The sequence below is a fragment of the Pollicipes pollicipes genome, unplaced genomic scaffold, assembly GCF_011947565.3.
Source record: "Pollicipes pollicipes isolate AB1234 unplaced genomic scaffold, Ppol_2.1 Scaffold_675;HRSCAF=772_pilon_pilon_pilon, whole genome shotgun sequence".
Lineage (NCBI taxonomy): Eukaryota > Metazoa > Arthropoda > Thecostraca > Pollicipedomorpha > Pollicipedidae > Pollicipes > Pollicipes pollicipes.
Genome location: NW_023596934.1, coordinates 1 through 18,177, shown reverse-complemented (window position 1 = coordinate 18,177; position 18,177 = coordinate 1). Strand labels below are relative to the sequence as shown.

At 56.5% G+C, this 18,177-nt stretch overlaps 1 protein-coding gene and 1 long non-coding RNA gene across 2 annotated transcripts; both read left to right on the top strand.

The window, feature by feature from the left end:
* Positions 1-11,132: 11,132 nt before the first annotated feature.
* On the top strand, positions 11,133-12,467 carry LOC119108830 (uncharacterized). Its single transcript, XR_005095358.1, has 3 exons — positions 11,133-11,253; positions 11,590-11,790; positions 12,318-12,467. It is a non-coding gene; the product is annotated as an uncharacterized LOC119108830 (long non-coding RNA).
* Positions 12,468-15,452: 2,985 nt separating this feature from the next.
* LOC119108831 (fibrocystin-L-like) lies at positions 15,453-17,576 on the top strand (the record flags this gene model as incomplete). Its single annotated transcript, XM_037232375.1, has 4 exons — positions 15,453-15,480; positions 15,968-16,212; positions 16,948-17,136; positions 17,440-17,576. Coding segments are annotated over exons 2-4 (507 nt in total), but the record flags the coding sequence as incomplete, so codon positions are not given.
* Positions 17,577-18,177: the final 601 nt, after the last annotated feature.

Here is an 18,177-nt window from a genome sequence, read left to right as displayed (position 1 = left end):
CTTCCTGCTGACAGATGTGCTGTACTGGTGGCTTCGTAAGTCTTTTGGAGTAAAATCAGTGCGGAAAGTGCCAGCTGTCCCATCAACCTTAGCTAATGTAGCATCGGCCGTGCATATTCCATGGTAAATATAGTTATAACTGCTACTGTACCCTTCTCCTCCGTGTTGCAGCTTTCTCTGTCCCTAGACGCATGTCTTACGCAGACCCGAAGTGCAGTCGACTGCAAGGTCGTGGCCGGACAGCGACTCAGCAGATGTGTGTGTGTAATGCTAACAGCGGGGGGGGGGGGGGCTATCACTGCATTGTTTCACAGGTAATGGTGACTCCTGTGTTGCCACGCCTGCCGGGCAACGTGAATGATTGTGTAGTGTTCACAGCAGTGCTTGGTTGGCGCATATGTTGTGTTAATGTCTTTCTTGTGCGGTTTGTGTGGCTGCTATGGTTTGTGCGCTGCTATGGTTTGGTGACAGGTGCGGTGTCTGCAGTTTTGCGCTCCCAGGTAGTCGTCACCAGCGTTGGCGGTTTCGCCGCCATAAAATGAGATTGTCACCTCGCAGGATATCGCAAAAATGTTGGGCAATGAATGTGCGAGGCTAGCTATCATCGTAATGTTATGAGTTATCTTTCTCAAGTGGAGGTTTGGAGGCAGGACACTTTAGTTCCCAAACTGAATGTGCTAGAATAAAAACTTACAAGAAAATGGATTAGTGGCCGTTGTGTGAGCCCTAAAAGAAAACTACTGTATTTGAAGGAAGTCGTAAAGACACTCAGCAATAAATGTGCAGCAGTAAAACTCAGCAGTAAATATTTATCATTGCAATGACACTTAAAAGTGCGCGTGGGTTATCCGGATGTAACAAGAAGCATTTTATGCTTCATCCAATTTTGATCATAAGGGTATGGTGAAAGCCGTGAATAGCGCTGCGCTGCTCCAATGCCGGTGGTGGCCATAAACTTCCTGCTGGCTGGCCAATCAGTTTGAACAACACCCAAGGAGTCGTTGGTCGGTGCCAGTGACGCTTAGTGCCGCGGGCGGCGGGACAAAATCTGTCGTGTGCCCGAATTGAAATCGCCTGGCTTTGGATGCTCATTAAATGCTTTCATAAATGCATTCCGAATAACCATTCAGAATGTTGCACGGTTGGCTTTGGGTTCACAGTAGCTGCTAAGCATAACTTGTGCTGTGCGAACGCTGAACACACCAACTGAAGTTGTACAGTCCAGTTTTAACGAAGCGAGCATTTGCCTCCGCGTCTGCTCACCGGGCGGGAATGCGATGGGTTTACTTTGTCGCAACAGTGCTGAGACGCAATCGGCCCGGGCTTGGGTTGACCCCACCGGCAAGTAGCCAGCTGACCTTTCATTCCAGTCGGGCCAAACAGTGCGCCCGCTCTGGAACTCGTCCCCAGTGCCGCTAAATCACGAGTCAGACACGTGAGTTCTCTAGACCACGGAGACAATAAACATAAGAGAATAAAGCATAGAAATAAAAATTACACCGTTAAGAATACTTGTTACCGTCGAAATAAAGTACCACATTTTACAAAACGTGTGCTGAAAAAGCTGAGTTTCTTGTAGTGTTAGTCCTTAATGTGGCTCGTAGTTTTGAGTGGGAAGTTCCTTCAGAAATTGCCGGAAATGGCTGTTTGAAATGCAATTCCGAACATTCGGTAACAAATCTAAAAAAAAATGCATCCATCCAAATCAAAGTTGTACACAACCGAATGCAATTGCGGGTGAGGATGCAAGCAGCAGGGGTCGCATGGATTAGTTTTTTAGAGGCTCACCACTAATAATCCATGTTTTAACACAATACGTATTGCACGACTGGACAGAATTGCAATATTATTTCATGTAAGCTTCCATGTGGGCTGAACTGACCTCAAATTCGAAAGATCTTAACCACGTGGAGATAGACATCGACTGATTTTTAAATCTAACAATCATCTAGCTGAGCGAATAATCGCCAAGGAACCGTTTGTTTTTCCGTGGGACAACCATTTGCCGACTGCACCGCTAGAATAAGACTATACGGTGCATATAGTTTCAAGGGTGAGGTAAAGAGCGTTAGTTTCCACATTTTCGCGGCGCAGGCCTTTAAGAGCGAGTTATCATACATCGTTCGGCTGGATGGTGGAAAGTCAAGTTTGTAGGCCAGGTATAAAATGCGCATTCGTGCATTCTAAATTTCAGTACACTCCGGGAAACTGTACGGAAGACGTTTCCGGAAATCCGGAAGGGGTGCACAAACAAAGCGGGGCGAGTGTTGTCCGTTGCGTTACCGGTGTTCGTTATCGGACAAATTACATTTGCGACCGGTGTTCACAGAGCTTGTTTTGTGTTGTTAGCAACTCATTAGCAGGTGTGCTTTGATTTTAGGGTCTGTCTGAGAGCGGGTGGTGTGTAGACCCGTTGTCGTGGGTGCTGTGTTGTCGGTCACTGCTAACATGCGTACTGATCTGTCGGAGCCTGCTAACGAGCCATGCCGCGTTGACTGCCACCGTTGACCTGCGCTCTCGCCCCGTGTCGTCGGACCGCGCTGACAGTGGCCGCGCGCGTGTGTTCTGTGTCGACAGCTGTGCCTGGCGCACCGGGGTCAGATCCAGGGTCGCGTGAAGGTGCTGGTGGAAGTGGCGGAACGATCGGGGCGACTGGGCCGGGCCGCTGGCGGCAGTTCGACGCCGGTCTGACTGCTAGCGAGAGGTATGTGACGGCACCTGGAGCCTCAGGGCCTCAGGCGGCTGCTATGCACCGCCGAACACGGCTGCTGGGGCACCGCCGAACACGGTTGCTGGGGCATTGCTGAACACGGCTGCTGGGCACCGCCGGATACGGCTGCTGGGCACCGCCGAACACGGCTGCTGGGCACCGCCGAACACGGCTGCTGGGCACCGCCGAGCAACGGCTGCTGAGCACAGCCGAATGCGGCTGCTGGGCACCGCCGAACACGGCTGCTGGCACCGCCGAACACGGCTGCTGGGCACCGCCGAGCACGGCTGCTGAGCACGGCCGAGCACGGCTGCTGGGCACCGCCGAACACGGCTGCTGGGCACCGCCGAACACGGCTGCTGGGCACCGCCGAACACGGCTGCTGGGCACCGCCGAGCACGGCTGCTGAGCAGCGCCGAATACGGCTGCTGGGCACCGCCGAACACGGCTGCTGGGCACCGCTGAGCACGGCTGCTGGGCACCGCTGAGCACGGCCACCGAACAGCGCCCGTGATTTTTGATCAAACGCTGAGCTAGAAGGCAAACCCTCATTATGCATGATGGCGTTTCACAATGGATTAGCCCGCGCGCCTCCACTAATGGTAGGTATGGGAGCAACGACGTATAATTTTAGAGCTTAAAAATTGTATCCAGCGCAATACGGTTTATTGGTCGAGTACATAGTCAAGTACGCAACATTGACGGGCGCATTTATTTGTCAGTTTTTTGTTTGTTTGTTTGTTTTTTGAAATCCTGCACTGTATCCATATCGCATGACTGGTCTGTCAGTTATGAGCTTGTATCTTGTGATGTAAATATTCAGCCGTAAAACGGCTAGTATGTGATTGGCCTAGTCCTGATAGCTTTCGGTATGAGCAGCCAGACAACAAGCCGCTAAACATGTGTGATGGCAGTGATATTCCCTTTGGTGAATAATTCAGAAACACTGCAATTATTGCCCATACTAGAGCCGCACGGACAGTGAGGGACGCATGATAAGCTCAGGTGATCAGTGGGCCATTGTCTGATGATATGAAAATAATGCGTCAACCAATGGTAATTGACCGGCCAGCCGTAGCGTGGCTCTACTGCTGGCTTATGATAATGACAGATAACGGCGCAGTTAAATTTCGTATCTGATGACGCAAACAATACACTTTTTTCAAAACCATGTGTTTAGCCCAACGTCGTGCGTCAGACAAAATGTCGTTTTGAAATGATTTGCTTTTTGGGTGTCGCTGAAGTTCAAGATAGCCGACCAAAAAGTTAGGTTTTTGGTGACGGTTGCGAGTCTTGATCGTAGACCTTTGACCGAGGGGGGTCAAGGTCATGACCACCGGGTCAAACCCGCGACGGACGCGGGCCCGGCCTCCGCTCGTCTGTCGCGTTAGGGAAAATTGCTTCAGCTCGCTCACCACTCATGCCCGCCATTTTGTCTGGCACCGGTAGCTGATAGTATCGCTTTATCTTCCCAAGCGCATCTACTGTCGTTTTATATTCATTACTTTGTGCTTTGACGCGCACGATAGTCTCAGCGGAGTGACGTCCTAATTACGGTCAGCAATGTGGCATCAACAGTGGAAGTGATCCCTAAAGACATGGGACTGGTAACCTGCGGCATAGCTGCTGGAAATTATGTTGACCGGGCAAGGAAGGAAATCCAAAAGAAATTTTCCATGAAAGCAGGAGTTTCCCTCCAAGGAGAAGTGGTGCGCCGGTCCGCATGTGCTAGGGGCAGTGTGTGGTGGTGCACTATGGGGGGCGGTGGTGACTGTTGGCTGATGCGGGCTCATCGCACGTCTAAAGGCGACGCTTTTTTAGAAAAAAGCTTAGAACTGTCACTCCGTCCAGGCTTTGGCGATACGCCATTCTCCTTTGGCCGACGTGGCCTACATATGGTTACACTAAGCGTGGTATTCCCATCACCTAACGCGTCGCGTCAAGCACATGCGCACGACAGACAAAATCAAGTCAGCTCAAATGTCAATAAGCTGATCAAAAAGCTTCTTTGACGTTTCGACGCTTTAAGTGTCCTGACCAAATGTTTTCATGTGTTCCTTACACGCAATCATCACAGCCGGCAGCAGGTTTGGCGTAGGTCAAGGTCTGCTGCTGGTGTGTGAATGCATAATTTCAGGTTCTAGTCGCTGTACTCCTTACCAGCGTACATGACTTGACCTAGAGTGCCGAATCTAGCGTGACCCGCTGGTGATCACTGGCTCTTGTCAGACGCGCAGCACTACGCTTGATGAAATATTTAACGGACGATGTGCACTAAATGTCTATGCATGCGGGATGCATGTTAAGCGCTCGAGACTATCACAACATTCGGGGTTTGGCTTAACATTTAGGGCTGATTGCAAGGTGTTGGGATGTGGAGATGTCATTTGTGGCATCGCACTGGCGTCTCGGCAGGTGGACCTACAGCTGTGTGGACGTGGTGGACGGGCTGGGGGAGGATGTCTCCCATCCGGTCCGGCTGGTGTCTTGGCAGGTGGACCTACAGCTGTGTGGACGTGGTGGACGGGCTGGGGGAGGATGTCTCCCATCCGGTCCGGCTGGTGTCTTGGCAGGTGGACCTACAGCTGTGTGGACGTGGTGGACGGGCTGGGGGAGGATGTCTCCCACCCGGTCCGGCTGGTGTCTTGGCAGGTGGACCTACAGCTGTGTGGACGTGGTGGACGGGCTGGGGGAGGATGTCTCCCACCCGGTCCGGCTGGTGTCTTGGCAGGTGGACCTACAGCTGTGTGGACGTGGTGGACGGGCTGGGGGAGGATGTCTCCCACCCGGTCCGGCCGGTGTCTTGGCAGGTGGACCTACAGCTGTGTGGACGTGGTGGACGGGCTGGGGGAGGATGCCTCCCACCCGGTCCGGCTGGTGTCTTGGCAGGTGGACCTACAGCTGTGTGGACGTGGTGGACGGGCTGGGGGAGGATGTCTCCCACCCGGTCCGGCTGGTGTCTTGGCAGGTGGACCTACAGCTGTGTGGACGTGGTGGACGGGCTGGGGGAGGATGTCTCCCACCCGGTCCGGCTGGTGTCTTGGCAGGTGGACCTACAGCTGTGTGGACGTGGTGGACGGGCTGGGGGAGGATGTCTCCCATCCGGTCCGGCTGCGGCACCTTCAAATCCCGTTCAGCTGGGCTGAGGAGGTCTTCTTCGATGATATCAGCTTCAGCACAGAGGAAAAAACACGTCAGTGCCTACTTCATCGGAAATGATAATTGGACAACATCACTGCTGTGTGGAGCGGCCCCTATCAAATATACTTGCTTAGATGAGAACATTTTGTTGTCATAACTGCCCTAAATATTCGTCCTGCTGTCATCACGCTTTATTTAATCGTTCAACATTGTCTGAAATTCGTTGTACTGCAGTGACGGGTCTGACGTCATGTAATGGGGAGGGACCACGTTTTTGGAAGCCGTCAGTAAAGGGAGCGCAGAATAGTACGATGAGCACTGCTCTAATCGTCTGTCCGCTTGCTCTACATGCATTTCGCTTATTTGGCAGGCAAAAACCTCCAGTCGGCCATCTGAAAGAACGCGAGCAGCGTAGATCACTGCACGTCAATATCTAAAAAGATAAAAGTTTGACTTTTCGCTGTTCTCCGTAGGTCATGACTTGTTCATCTCGCTTTTACACCCCATCGAGTCCAAATGTGCTTAGAGGGAATGTTGTCTGTTGCTGCATGTGCCTTTGAGCATTATTTTAACGTCCTTACATTGATGATGGCTGGGAAGTTCTGCGTACCCTGGCCTGCCCGTCATGATATGTTAATGTATTGTATTTGACAATCTATGTGAGCTATGCCGTCGCCGCTAACATTTCAGCTCTGTGCTTAATACACCCGGCGTGTGTTATCTATGCTTCGGGTGTATTTTCACGCTGTCTTATCGTTCCCCAAAGTCAACCGATCAAACCCATACAGTTGCCTTCTCTGGGGACAGAGTGTATGCTGTGTTCGCACATCGCTAACTGGTGGCGGTCTATTTCCAGTTATCTCGCGCCGTCCAGCAGCCCGTCTTGGTGCCGACCCGCTGTTCGTGCGAGATGTCCAGGTCATGAGCTCGTCTGACCCCTTGACCGTCCATATGACCCTGGAGGTGGCCCAGTGTGCATCCAGTCTGTCTTTGTTCCGAGTGGCCGGAACAAACGGGACAGGTACGGCGGAGGGAGGGGGAGTGGACCTGAGCCTTGTCTAAAGCCTGAAGCCTTCTGTTCGAGGCAATGTTTTTCACGCTCGCTGTGATTCAGCCATCCAGACAGGGGTATCGACTGCAAAGGGCCTGAGAGGGAGGCAAATAACGGCTGCATGTAAGGATTTCTGCGTATGAGGGACGCATGTGCCTCATTAACTTGACTGTAAGCTGGAACAAAATTTGTCGAGATTCTCGTACCAAGTTTGCCTGCATTACCTTAGCATCAGTATCAGTTTCTGCATGCGCATCATGTACAGATTGTTTACTCATCTGCCTTGCATGGTTTGATCTTGCCCTGACGTCGTCAAGGTACCGACAGTCACCAGTGGGCCTGATGGTTGATGGCGCAGTTAACGATGACGGTTGATGATGCGGCGCGCAGGCAGCCGTCTGAGGGCCCCAACAGTGCGGGGCGCGGGATACTCCCAGAGCGGAGGCGGACCAGGCAGGGACGCAGGATACTCCCAGAGCGGAGGCGGACCAGGCAGGGACGCAGGACACTCCCAGAGCGGAGGCGGACCAAGCTCATTTGTAATGACAGTCGATTTGTGACTTGCCTCTTTCCGTTCTGGGACAGGAGTTCATACAATGGGGTCCACAGTGTTGCCGCTTTTGTTTCTGAGAGCAGAACAAATGGGTTCCGATAGGGCGCGACTTGGCAATTAGTATGGTGGCTGCACCAAGCGAAACGGCTGTACGTGCACTAACGGAGCTGCGATAGGGCACAACCTGGGAGTTAGTATGGCGGCTGCACCAAAAGAACAGAAGAGGTACCTGAAGCGCTGGGTGTGGGCGAGTACCTAAACGTAACCCACGGCAGTACCGCGTGTCCTTTTACACGTGCTCATTTGAATCCGAGGTAATCACTTCAGCCACCCCACGTTGGGCACGTGACTTTCACCTGGGTACTGCATCCTCACTCCACAGCAGCAATGCAATGCCAGGATCGTGGAGGTCCCGTGTGCGGGGCCATCGGATGATGCCCGCGCGGTGCCGTCGCAGCCCCTGGGGGCAACTGAGGCGCCCACTGTCGGACAACGACATCTCCCACTGAGCGAACGCGGCGTCGGACACGGACCGTGGCGTTCGGCGATGGGGCGCACTGCCGTTGGGGTTGGCCTTGGTTTTCCGTAAGGTGCGCCACGCTGGCGACAGCTCAGTGCACGTCAGGAAACAAATGTCGGGAAAGGAGAAGCGCGCGGGGCAACACGTGGACAAATGTGGCACGCTACACGCGTCGCTATGGTGTCAACGCTCAACTTTATGAAACGTGGCTGGGTCACACTGTCGAGTTGACCCGTCTGTGCTGGCGGTTGCGGTCAGGTCGCGCGGCCATGCACTGCCCGGGCTGATGACGGGGTGCGGAGGAAGGTAGCAGCCGAGGCAGCACGCAGCACGCGGTGGTGCTGTCTCGGCTGCTGGCGTGGCGGGCGACTGGCAGCACGCAGCACGTGGTGGTGGTGCCTCGGCTGCTGGCGTGGCGGGTGGGCCGGCAGCACGCAGCACACGGTGGTGCTGCCTCGGCTGCTGGCGTGGCGGGCGGTCGGCAGCACGCAGCACGCGGTGGTGCTGCCTCGGCTGCTGGCGTGGCGGGCGGCCGACAAGCACCGCAGCACGCGGTGGTGCTGCCTCGGCTGCTGGCGCGGCGGGCGGCCGGCAGCACGCAGCACGCGGTGGTGCTGCCTCGGCTGCTGGCGTGGCGGGCGGCCGGCAGCACGCAGCACGCGGTGGTGCTGCCTCGGCTGCTGGCGTGGCGGGTGGCCGGCAGCACGCAGCCGTCGGTACGCCCGTACCCTACAGGCGACCTCTGCGGTGCACCAGGACCCGCGACCGCTGGGCGGGAAGAGAGTTGCGACGGAATAAATGAGCATGGGCATTCTGGTCGTCTATCAGCTTCAGCCAGCTCGGTGCTCGGATAGGATGCCTATTGTTAGGCAGCACTTGCGCCGCCTGAGCCCACGCGTCAGCCCCGCTTGCTTGCTTCACGCGATGTGTGCCCATTGCGTCCAACCGGCGTTTTCTGCACGGAAGCTGCAGCAAGCCTGCGCATTGTGATAGTGTGGGACGGATCGGTACAAGTGAACACAAGCAGGGCGACAAGAACCAAATAAGAACCGAGGATCCGCTGGATGGCTCACTTCACATTCGGTGTCGCCTCGTAATTGATATTGGGTCTGACACGCTGTCAAGTATTTGTCCCTCCTGACGAGAGCTCCCAGTTCTTTTTGTCCTCCCTTAATTGTACAGACGGAAGGTCCTTCGCCCTCTCATATCCCGTTGAAACGATGCGCAAAGTCGTCGACGATGGACAAAAACTTCTTCATTAGCCATTGCCTCTTCCAATGAGCAATACGCCTGGTTAGAAAAAGGCAATCATTGCTGGATGTAGTCGTAGTCCTCCCTCGTTTTTGTGCCTCTCGTGCGACATGTGACAGTGTCGACCCAAGCCGATCAAGGACGTATTTACACTGCAACGGTGACGGCTGATTATGGACAGCATGCGAGGCAGTGCAGCCCTAGCCGTCGGCCCCAGTCGGCACTGCCCCGTTGTTTGAGCTGCCGCCCAAATCAGACGAAATCCAACCTTAAACACGTGAGTGTAGCAGACAAAACTGTATCCCCGTCCCCACACGCCTCGGAGGTACCACTCTGCGCTGGTCGTCACTCTGCATAGCTCGCGGCATCTCGAGCCGTCCTACATAGACACGCGCACCACGCGGTTCGGCAGAAGCTGTCACCGCGCGGCACTCGCGCGGCCCCGCCAGCACGAGGCTCTGACGCCTCGCCCCGGTCCGCGCCCGCAGCCCTGAGCGACACGTCCAAGCTGGACAGCCTGGAGATGACGGGCGCCGATTGGGGGGGCCGCCTCCGTCCGGGTGGCGAGGAACGTCAGCGCCAGCCCCCCGCCGTCCGGCACCTTGGGACATCATGTTCGACGGACCGCACCATCGCAGGTAGCCGGGCGGTGGCAGTCTGGGCGCGCTGGACGAGGGCTGGGACGTCCTCGTGCGGTGTGTCGGCTGTATTCAGCGGAGCTCGGACTCAGATGTCATGTGGTTTTTGAGTGTGTGCTGTTCGTAATGTGTGAAACGACGCCCTGGTTGCCAGGCAGACAGAGCGTTCTTTACTTCCTGTTGCTCGTCGAATTCCATTCTGACTGTCAGACGCAGTGCTATTCCCACTTCTGGTGTCAAATCTCGTCCTTTCGGGATGATGGCATACCATTTGTCAAACTTCCCTCCCCTGGTATACGGCGGTCACCCCTCTTTGCTCGCTGCATGGCATCAAGCCCTCGCCGCCGTCAGCTAACGCGCCTTCGCCGCCGGCCAGGCGTGCCGACCAATCTGACGGCGGAAGGCATGACCCTGCTGCTGGGCACAGGGCTGGCCATGCCCGGCATGATCGTCGCCCGCTGGGGCGCGTGCCACAACCTCCACTGGAACGTCGCCTTCCGCCACCACGGCGGGCGGCAGCCGCTGCTCGCCGTTAACGGCAGCGGCGTGCTCTTTGACGGGTACGGCCCGCTGGCAGCGGCGCGGTCCCAGCCAGCCGGCCGCCGAGGGACGGTGCTTTGGAGCCGTCGGCGGCCGGTGGTAACAGCGGCCGCCGGACGCTCTTTGATGGTCATACAACGCACAGATATGGTCGCTGAGGGGTCACACGGGGCTGGTCGCTTGCTGGGACCGCTTCTGGGCGCTGGGTGTGACGTGTGGTGTTCACTTGGTGTTCAAGGGGTGAGCTTGCCGGTCATGTGTTCCAAATGAGTGCCGAGGATCACATCGAGAGACATCGCCAAGCACATTTCATTCGAGGTTAAGGCATCGTATTTTCTCCGCCATCTGGGACATGTGTATCGCGGGCGGTCGTGTTATGACGTTGTATAGCACCATAATGATCTTCCAGCCCCATCCGGCTGACTAGGCGAAGCAACATTATTCCCTAGTTCAGGCAACCTACGTATCAGGCTTGGTGTCCACAAAAAGCAACGTTTCCGCGTGTCTGCGTTCTCTCAATCAATAAAAACTATCATGCAACTAAACTCGCCCTTAAAAGGTGCGCTCTTTGTTCTGGACGGCATTCACCTGCTGGCCGGTTATAACCAGACGCCCCTGTTTTGTCCAGTGACAACCTGCAGGTCGGCGTGTGGAAGGACACGACGAGCGGGGAGGGCGGTGTGACGCACCCGTACCTGCCGGCGGACCTGACCCGCCAGCCGCTGGCGCAGGCCGCCCTGCAGGTCCAGGTCAGCGTGGCCGGCGTGACGGGTCAGTGCGCCAGCGACTGTCAGGTCACGTACGACGCCGCGCTCAACTCTCTGGTCACCGCCGTCACATCGGAAATCGGTGTTGAGAACTTGCTTCCAACCGGCCTGTGAGCAGAAATGTCAGCCCTGGTAGTGGCCGACGTGAAACACTGTTTGGCGTATTTTTGGCAGGCCTTCAAGCGAGCTGGTAGACGCGTTGAAATAGCATTCCGAGCGAGAAAAGTGGATCCATATAATTTGCTTTTAACGTACATGGTTTACTGCGCTGCATTTTTGCTTCTATTGTCCATGCTCAGCACAGCCATGCCGTAACCTTGTTAAATCGAATCTTGGAGCAATGCAAATTATTGTTCGACTAACCCTCCGTACTAAAAAAACAACACTCTTCAAGCGGAATGAAACTTGTGGTTGCCAGAGGATGACACAGGAGACGTCACCGTGGCCCTGACCGGGGTCAACCTGGGCTCGACCACCGAGGGGGTCAGTGTGACCTTGACCGGCGCCATGGCCACCCGCAGCTGCACCGTGACCTCTGCCACGAGCACCCAGGTCACATGCACCGCCAACAGCGTGCAGGCGGGGAGGTACAACGTGACCCTGACCGTTTCCAATCAAGGTACTGGACGTTGCTGCGCCTCATTTGGTAGGGTGTGGAGGCTGATCAGTTGCGACAGACAAGAAGGGTTTGCATCCCGGAAATTGCGCTTGTATAACTGGTCTAATTGTTCTATGGCAGTTAGCAAGACATTGGTCAGGAAGACTAGGCTGACGTGGGATGTCATGAAATTGCGTGAAACGTTGTAATTGCATGCTACTTGCATGTCACGTATTCGTCACTTCATGGAAACAGCGTTCCATTCAATGGCTTAAGACCTGCGACAGTTGGTTTCGTATTTGCGATGCTACACTTTCTCCATTTTAGCACCCACACTTCCCGTGCACATCCAGGTTACATGCCTACACGATAGGACCTATACATATACATTTTGCATACGTACACAAGTATAAGTGGATTGTAACATTAAAACCAAAAGCTGTCATGTATTGACATACACGCCCAGCTCCAGTCATACCTTGTCATATTTACGCCGGCACCCACGGCCGGACACGGTGCTCCTCCGGTGAGACGGTGCGGACCGGCAGGCATGGCTTCCGGTGGCGGCTCTGTGGACGTGACCCCGCTGTTGACCTCGGTGACGCCGGGTCAAGGCAGCCCGCTCGGCGGTACCGTGATCTCCGTGCGGGGCCGCCGGCTGCCGCACGCCCTGGCTGGCTGGCAGTTTGGCGAAGTCACCGTAGGCGGCGCCACCTGCCGAGTTATCAACACTACGTCTACAGCCTCCAGCTGCGAGATACAGGGCACTGTGGTGAGATCATGGAGAAGCACGCAGCGCTGGGATGTAGCGATCGTTTTTCCTATCTTGGAGTGAAGATAGGCTGGGCGGAGTTTCTGTCATATTCTGTTTTGTAATACTCTAGGTCACGTAGCTAAGCAGCACGTGCTCATTATTGCATTCATTGATGTTGCGCTGGTAATTCTTAACGACGAGATCCGCACCTCAAGGTGCATTGAGCATATATGACTTTTGTCAGTATGCTGGCAAATCTAGATTGACATATTCGGAAATCATTAGAGTTTGCGTCGTGCTTGGTGTCCAAAAGCTGTAGCAACACGGGCCGTATTTTTTGCGCATCGTCATCACTGACGTTAGCGCAGTAATGATCGCAGTTTGACCGGTGTCATCGCATGCAGGTGCACGAATGTCATCTTGGACTTCAAAAATAGCCCTGGTCGCTCATAAACACACCTGAATTCGTAAAGCACAGACATTATCATGAAGCGTCTCACTACGTTTAAACCATTGACAAATTACTGGACGGAGTCATTTAGCTAATGGGCCTATAAAAAAAGTTCCTACTTACGCAACGTTCACGCAACCCGCTGCCCAGCTTGGCGTCCCTTCAACAAGTCACCGTTCAAGGGGTCCCGCCATCGGTAAGCACTCGTAGAACAGATTGCACTTCCCTGTTCATGACCTCGAGCACGCCTGTGATGAGCGCAGCCCTGCTCGCTGCCAGCGGTGGGCGGGACCGCTGCTCCGCCGTTCTGTCGGTGCTTCCTGCGCCGGCGCCTCTCCGTGCCGTCCTCACCGTGCCGCGCCCACCCCAGGGGGAGGCTGCCACAGCGGCGGACGTGACGGTGACCTTTGGTGACCGGAGTACGGCGCTCGCCGCGGCGTTCAGCCCGCTGGCCGAGAACGCCGTGCTCTTCCGCCATCAACGTGACGTCATCAGGAGCAGCAGGTCAGCGGCGGTCAGCGCTGGGACAGCGCTGGGCAGCGCCGGGAGTGGAAATCGGGGCTAGTCTCAGAACTGGCGCCGGGGCGTTGTCGGAAGATCTCTTCCAATGTTTTGTTTTCGGCCGGCTTTGGGAATTGGAATACCATGTTCACGCATGGAACGTGTGCGGTATCTTTCTGTGTTGGAAGTAGGGTGAGTTTTTGTATGGAAATGCTTTATATGGTTTCTGATCTCATGAACCTCGGGTTGAATGCAGCTGTTGCCTGTTGTTTGAATGCACTTCACATGCGACTGCATTCGGAGGCAAGTAGCAAAGAGTGATTCTACCACATGGAGTAATGGTATCTCAACTCCAAAGTCGGGGTTCCAACGAAAAACTGCCCATGGCCCACCATACGCAGTGGAATCTGTTTCTTACTCAACAAGTACGGGTCACTCGGAACCCCATTTCCCCCTCAAATATCTATGGCCATTTGACTGTGGTATGTTACGCCGCTAACACTGGACAATTACAGAACATGGTTGCTGCACCAAAGGAGTCCGAACCCTGAAACCTCCGACCCCAGACACTCACCGCGGTGCCCGGTACCCTAGGAGGTGGTCCCCAAACACTCCAACGGTGCCCGGTACCCTCAGGAGGTGGCCAACCCAAACACTCAAAAACGCGGTGCCGGTCCCTCGGGAGCGTGGTCCCAAACACTCACAACGGCGCCCGGTACCCTTCAGGAGGTGGTTCCCCAACACTTCACAACGGGACCGGCTCCCTCAGGAGTGGTCCCCCAGACACTCACCGCGGTGCCCGGTCCCTCAGGAGGTGGCCCCCAACACTCACGCGGTGCCCGGTCCCCTCAGGAGGTGGTCCCCCAGACACTCACCGCGGTGCCCGGTCCCTCAGGAGGTGGTCCCCAGACACTCACGCGGTGCCCGGTCCCCTCAGGAGGTGGTCCCCCAAACTCACCGCGGTGCCCGGTCCCTCAGGAGGTGGCCCCCCAAACACTCACAACGGTGCCCCCCCTCAGGAGGTGGCCCCCAGACACTCACCGCGGTGCCCGGTCCCTTCAGGAGGTGGCCCCCCAACACTCACCGCGGTGCCCGGTCCCTTCAGGAGGTGGTCCCCCAGACACTCACGCGGTGCCCGGTCCCTCAGGAGGTGGCCCCCAGACACTCACCGCGGTGCCCGGTCCCTTCAGGAGATGGCCCCCCAAACACTCACAACGGTGCCCGGTCCCTTCAGGAGGTGGCCCCCAGACACTCACCGCGGTGCCCGGTCCCTTCAGGAGGTGGCCCCCAGACACTCACCGCGGTGCCCGGTCCCCTCAGGAGGTGGCCCCCAGACACTCACCGCGGTGCCCGGTCCCTCAGGAGGGTGGCCCCCAACACTCACGCGGTGCCCGGTCCCTTCAGGAGGTGGCCCCCAGACACTCACCGCGGTGCCCGGTCCCTTCAGGAGGTGGTCCCCCAGACACTCACCGCGGTGCCCGGTCCCTTCAGGAGGTGGCCCCCAGACACTCACCGCGGTGCCCGGTCCCCTCAGGAGGTGGCCCCCAGACACTCACCGCGGTGCCCGGTCCCTTCAGGAGGTGGCCCCCAGACACTCACCGCGGTGCCCGGTCCCTTCAGGAGGTGGCCCCCAGACACTCACCGCGGTGCCCGGTCCCTTCAGGAGGTGGCCCCCAGACACTCACCGCGGTGCCCGGTCCCTCAGGAGGTGGCCCCCAGACACTCACCGCGGTGCCCGGTCCCTTCAGGAGGTGGTCCCCCAGACAGGGTGGTCCCCAGACACTCACCGCGGTTCCCGGTCCTCCGCAGGAGGCGGCTTCCTGGGCATCAACCGGTTCCGGGTTCGGCCCGGTGCAGGCCGACCAATCAGTGCCGGTGGGCGGGGGCGCCGTGTGACGTCACCCCGCTGGCGCGAGGAGGCCGTGACGTGCCGACTGCCGCCGCTCGGCCACGGCCAGCACGCCGTCCAGCTGCGCAGGGGTCAGCTGGGCCTGGCCGACAGCAGGTGTGTCATGGGTCCAGGGTCATGACCTGTGCCGTCACCCAGCCGTGTCGAGAGCTCTCTCCATCGCCACGTGAGGCTGGGATTTTAGCGGCTTTTGTGAGTGCAAAATAGCTGAAGATGCTCCAAGACCACCAAGGAGCATGGACAAAATGTATTATTAGCGCGGTCAAGGGAGATTTTAGCGATCGCCTTTAGCGATGGTGTGCTCTGCTGTATGCAAGCCCCAATGGTTGGCCAGATACCAGAAGACGCTCGACCTCGCAGAAAGCTTATCTATCCAGTGGATGGATGAAATATTGTCCAGTCAGCGAACTTTATATTACAGCAATCCGTAGTTCACCGCCAATACATCGCCCGGGTGATAATTGAGGACGTTGTCCACCCAAGCAAACTGTATCGTCCAGAAGTATGACCATACCGTATCTTGCTACCCAGGTAGTAACGCAACATTTGGGCCGGAAACAAAAACGGTAATTATTTTCCACAGTGGCATTGGAGCGATCAGCTACCAGTTTACAGTCTCTGACATATCACCGCGCCTCGTCTCCGCAATGGGAGGATCCACCGTGCGGATCACGGGTCAGGGGCTAGCCGCCGACTGCCAGAGACTGGACATCACGGCCGGGGACGCCTTCGTCTGCGAGCCGGTCACCTGTACCGACACGGAGATCATGTGCCTCGTCAACAGACGCCGGCGCCGCCACGTGATTCGCAACAATGCAACACACCCGCGTACGTCCCGTCCCAGGATTTCCGGGCCGGTTGTTGTCATGCGCCGTTGTGCAGGATGCGCAAGCGATCATGGAACTAGAGGTTTGCAACTGGTATTATGCATGTATGCCATCAGCTTGTCAATGTTTTCACCCCTGTCGCTGTTCTCACCACACACCACATCGTCTTACAGTCCTGGTAGAGCCCCTTCTCACCTGGAGCGTGCTGCGGCCGCCAGCCAGAGCCGATCTCACTGCCGTCCTGGTGGGGGGGGGGGGGGGGGCGGTCGAGCGCCCACACGTACCTCGAAGTCGGGTCCCGTGTGCGGGATGGGGCTCGGCAGCGGTGACAGCCGCCATGATCCCAGCTTGTCCCACCCCTTGCCTGTCCCTTTACTCCCATAGCACTCAAATGTTCAGTTATGGACGAAAGAGGATTAACCTAACTTGCGCAACCCTCTAGTTTTCGGTGGTACATATCCGTGTAGAAATATCCCAAACCTCCAGTAGTATTCAGTGGCGTTCAGCCGCGTAGAAATAGCCCAAATCTCTAGTTGTACTCAGTGGTGCATATGCGCGTAGAAGTAGTTGCGATCGTCGAAGAGCTATCGGAGTATGCCTTTTTACCTACACGCTTATCGTTGACAGTAAAAATACTGCCCTTGCTGTAGGGCCACGTTTTTCGTGCCCGCATCTCCAACCGTTAGCACCGCAGAACAGATCATCTGGTGCTGACGGAGCTGTGCGCGGTCGCCAGGTTACGGCCCTGGCTACCTGTGGCAGCCGCAGCACCTGACCGTGTGGCCCGGTGACCTGGTCACCTGGCGCTGGGCGCCGGGCCAGGTCAGCTCCGACCAGGTGGGCTTCTCGGTGCACCAGACGGCCGACCAGCACTCGGACGCGTACGACGGAGCCGGCTTCAACAGCGGCGACAAGACGCCGCAAGGTGTGTGTCTGGGAGCGGTACGCTGAGAGATGGGCCGAGCCTGGGAGCGGCACGCTGAGAGATGGGCCGTGTCTGGGAGCGGCACGCTGAGAGATGGGCCGAGTCAGCTGACGCACTGCCGGGGATGGCGGCTAATCTGCTGACAACCGACGATGAAAGGGCAGTACCTGCGTCGTCTCAGTCTGTCGTTCGTCCTGATCGTGGGCATTTCATAACTATTGATGTACGTGAATGAAAGCAAGGTCCCTGCGAAGGACTGACAAAGGGTGCGATAACCGTCAAAGCGTCGGACGTTTGCCGCAGGATCATTCACCACCATGCTGGAGGACATCGGCACCGTCTTCTACTCTGGCGAGTCGGTCGGAACCAACGCAGTGCGCATGCGCGGGGTCATCCACGTGGTGGCGCCGCCGGCTGGCAGCGGTGTCCTGTCCGTCCGGGTGGGCTCCGTGGAGGCGGAGTCGACACCAACCGACGGGGATAGTACGTACACTGCTGGTGTAAGCTAGCATGTTGGTATGGATCATGTCACTCGCGTCGTGGTCGGCCAGTGTCGCCCAGTGTGCATTAGCTTGGTGCGGCTTACTAAGCAGGCCTTGCTGGAGCATGAATTGAACAAAGCTGATGGCATTACGTGTCAGTGCGATCCGTGTGATTGGTATACGTGCTCATAATGCGTGCTCATAACTGCTTGGTATTGTCGTTCAAATGGCACCTCCAGGTGTAATGAAGCTCTTTTGATTTCAACAGATGTTTGCACATGGAGGGGCAGCTAAGGGGAAGGAGGTCCCGGGGTCCCAGGAACTTCTCCTTTTACTCAGGGGCCCTGTATAGGCCTTTGCGCTCGGAAACGGGATACAAGTATGCCAACAGGATTGAGATCCCTCCCCTCGCTTTAAGAAATTCTGAATGCTTACACATGTTTTGCGTACCAATCACGGAAGGCACTGTATGGTGGCCGTGATTATGAAAGCTGTGATTTCGGCCAATAACCTTGCCTTTGCTGGTAAAGTCCACTTCCTCTGTGCTCACTGTGCGTGG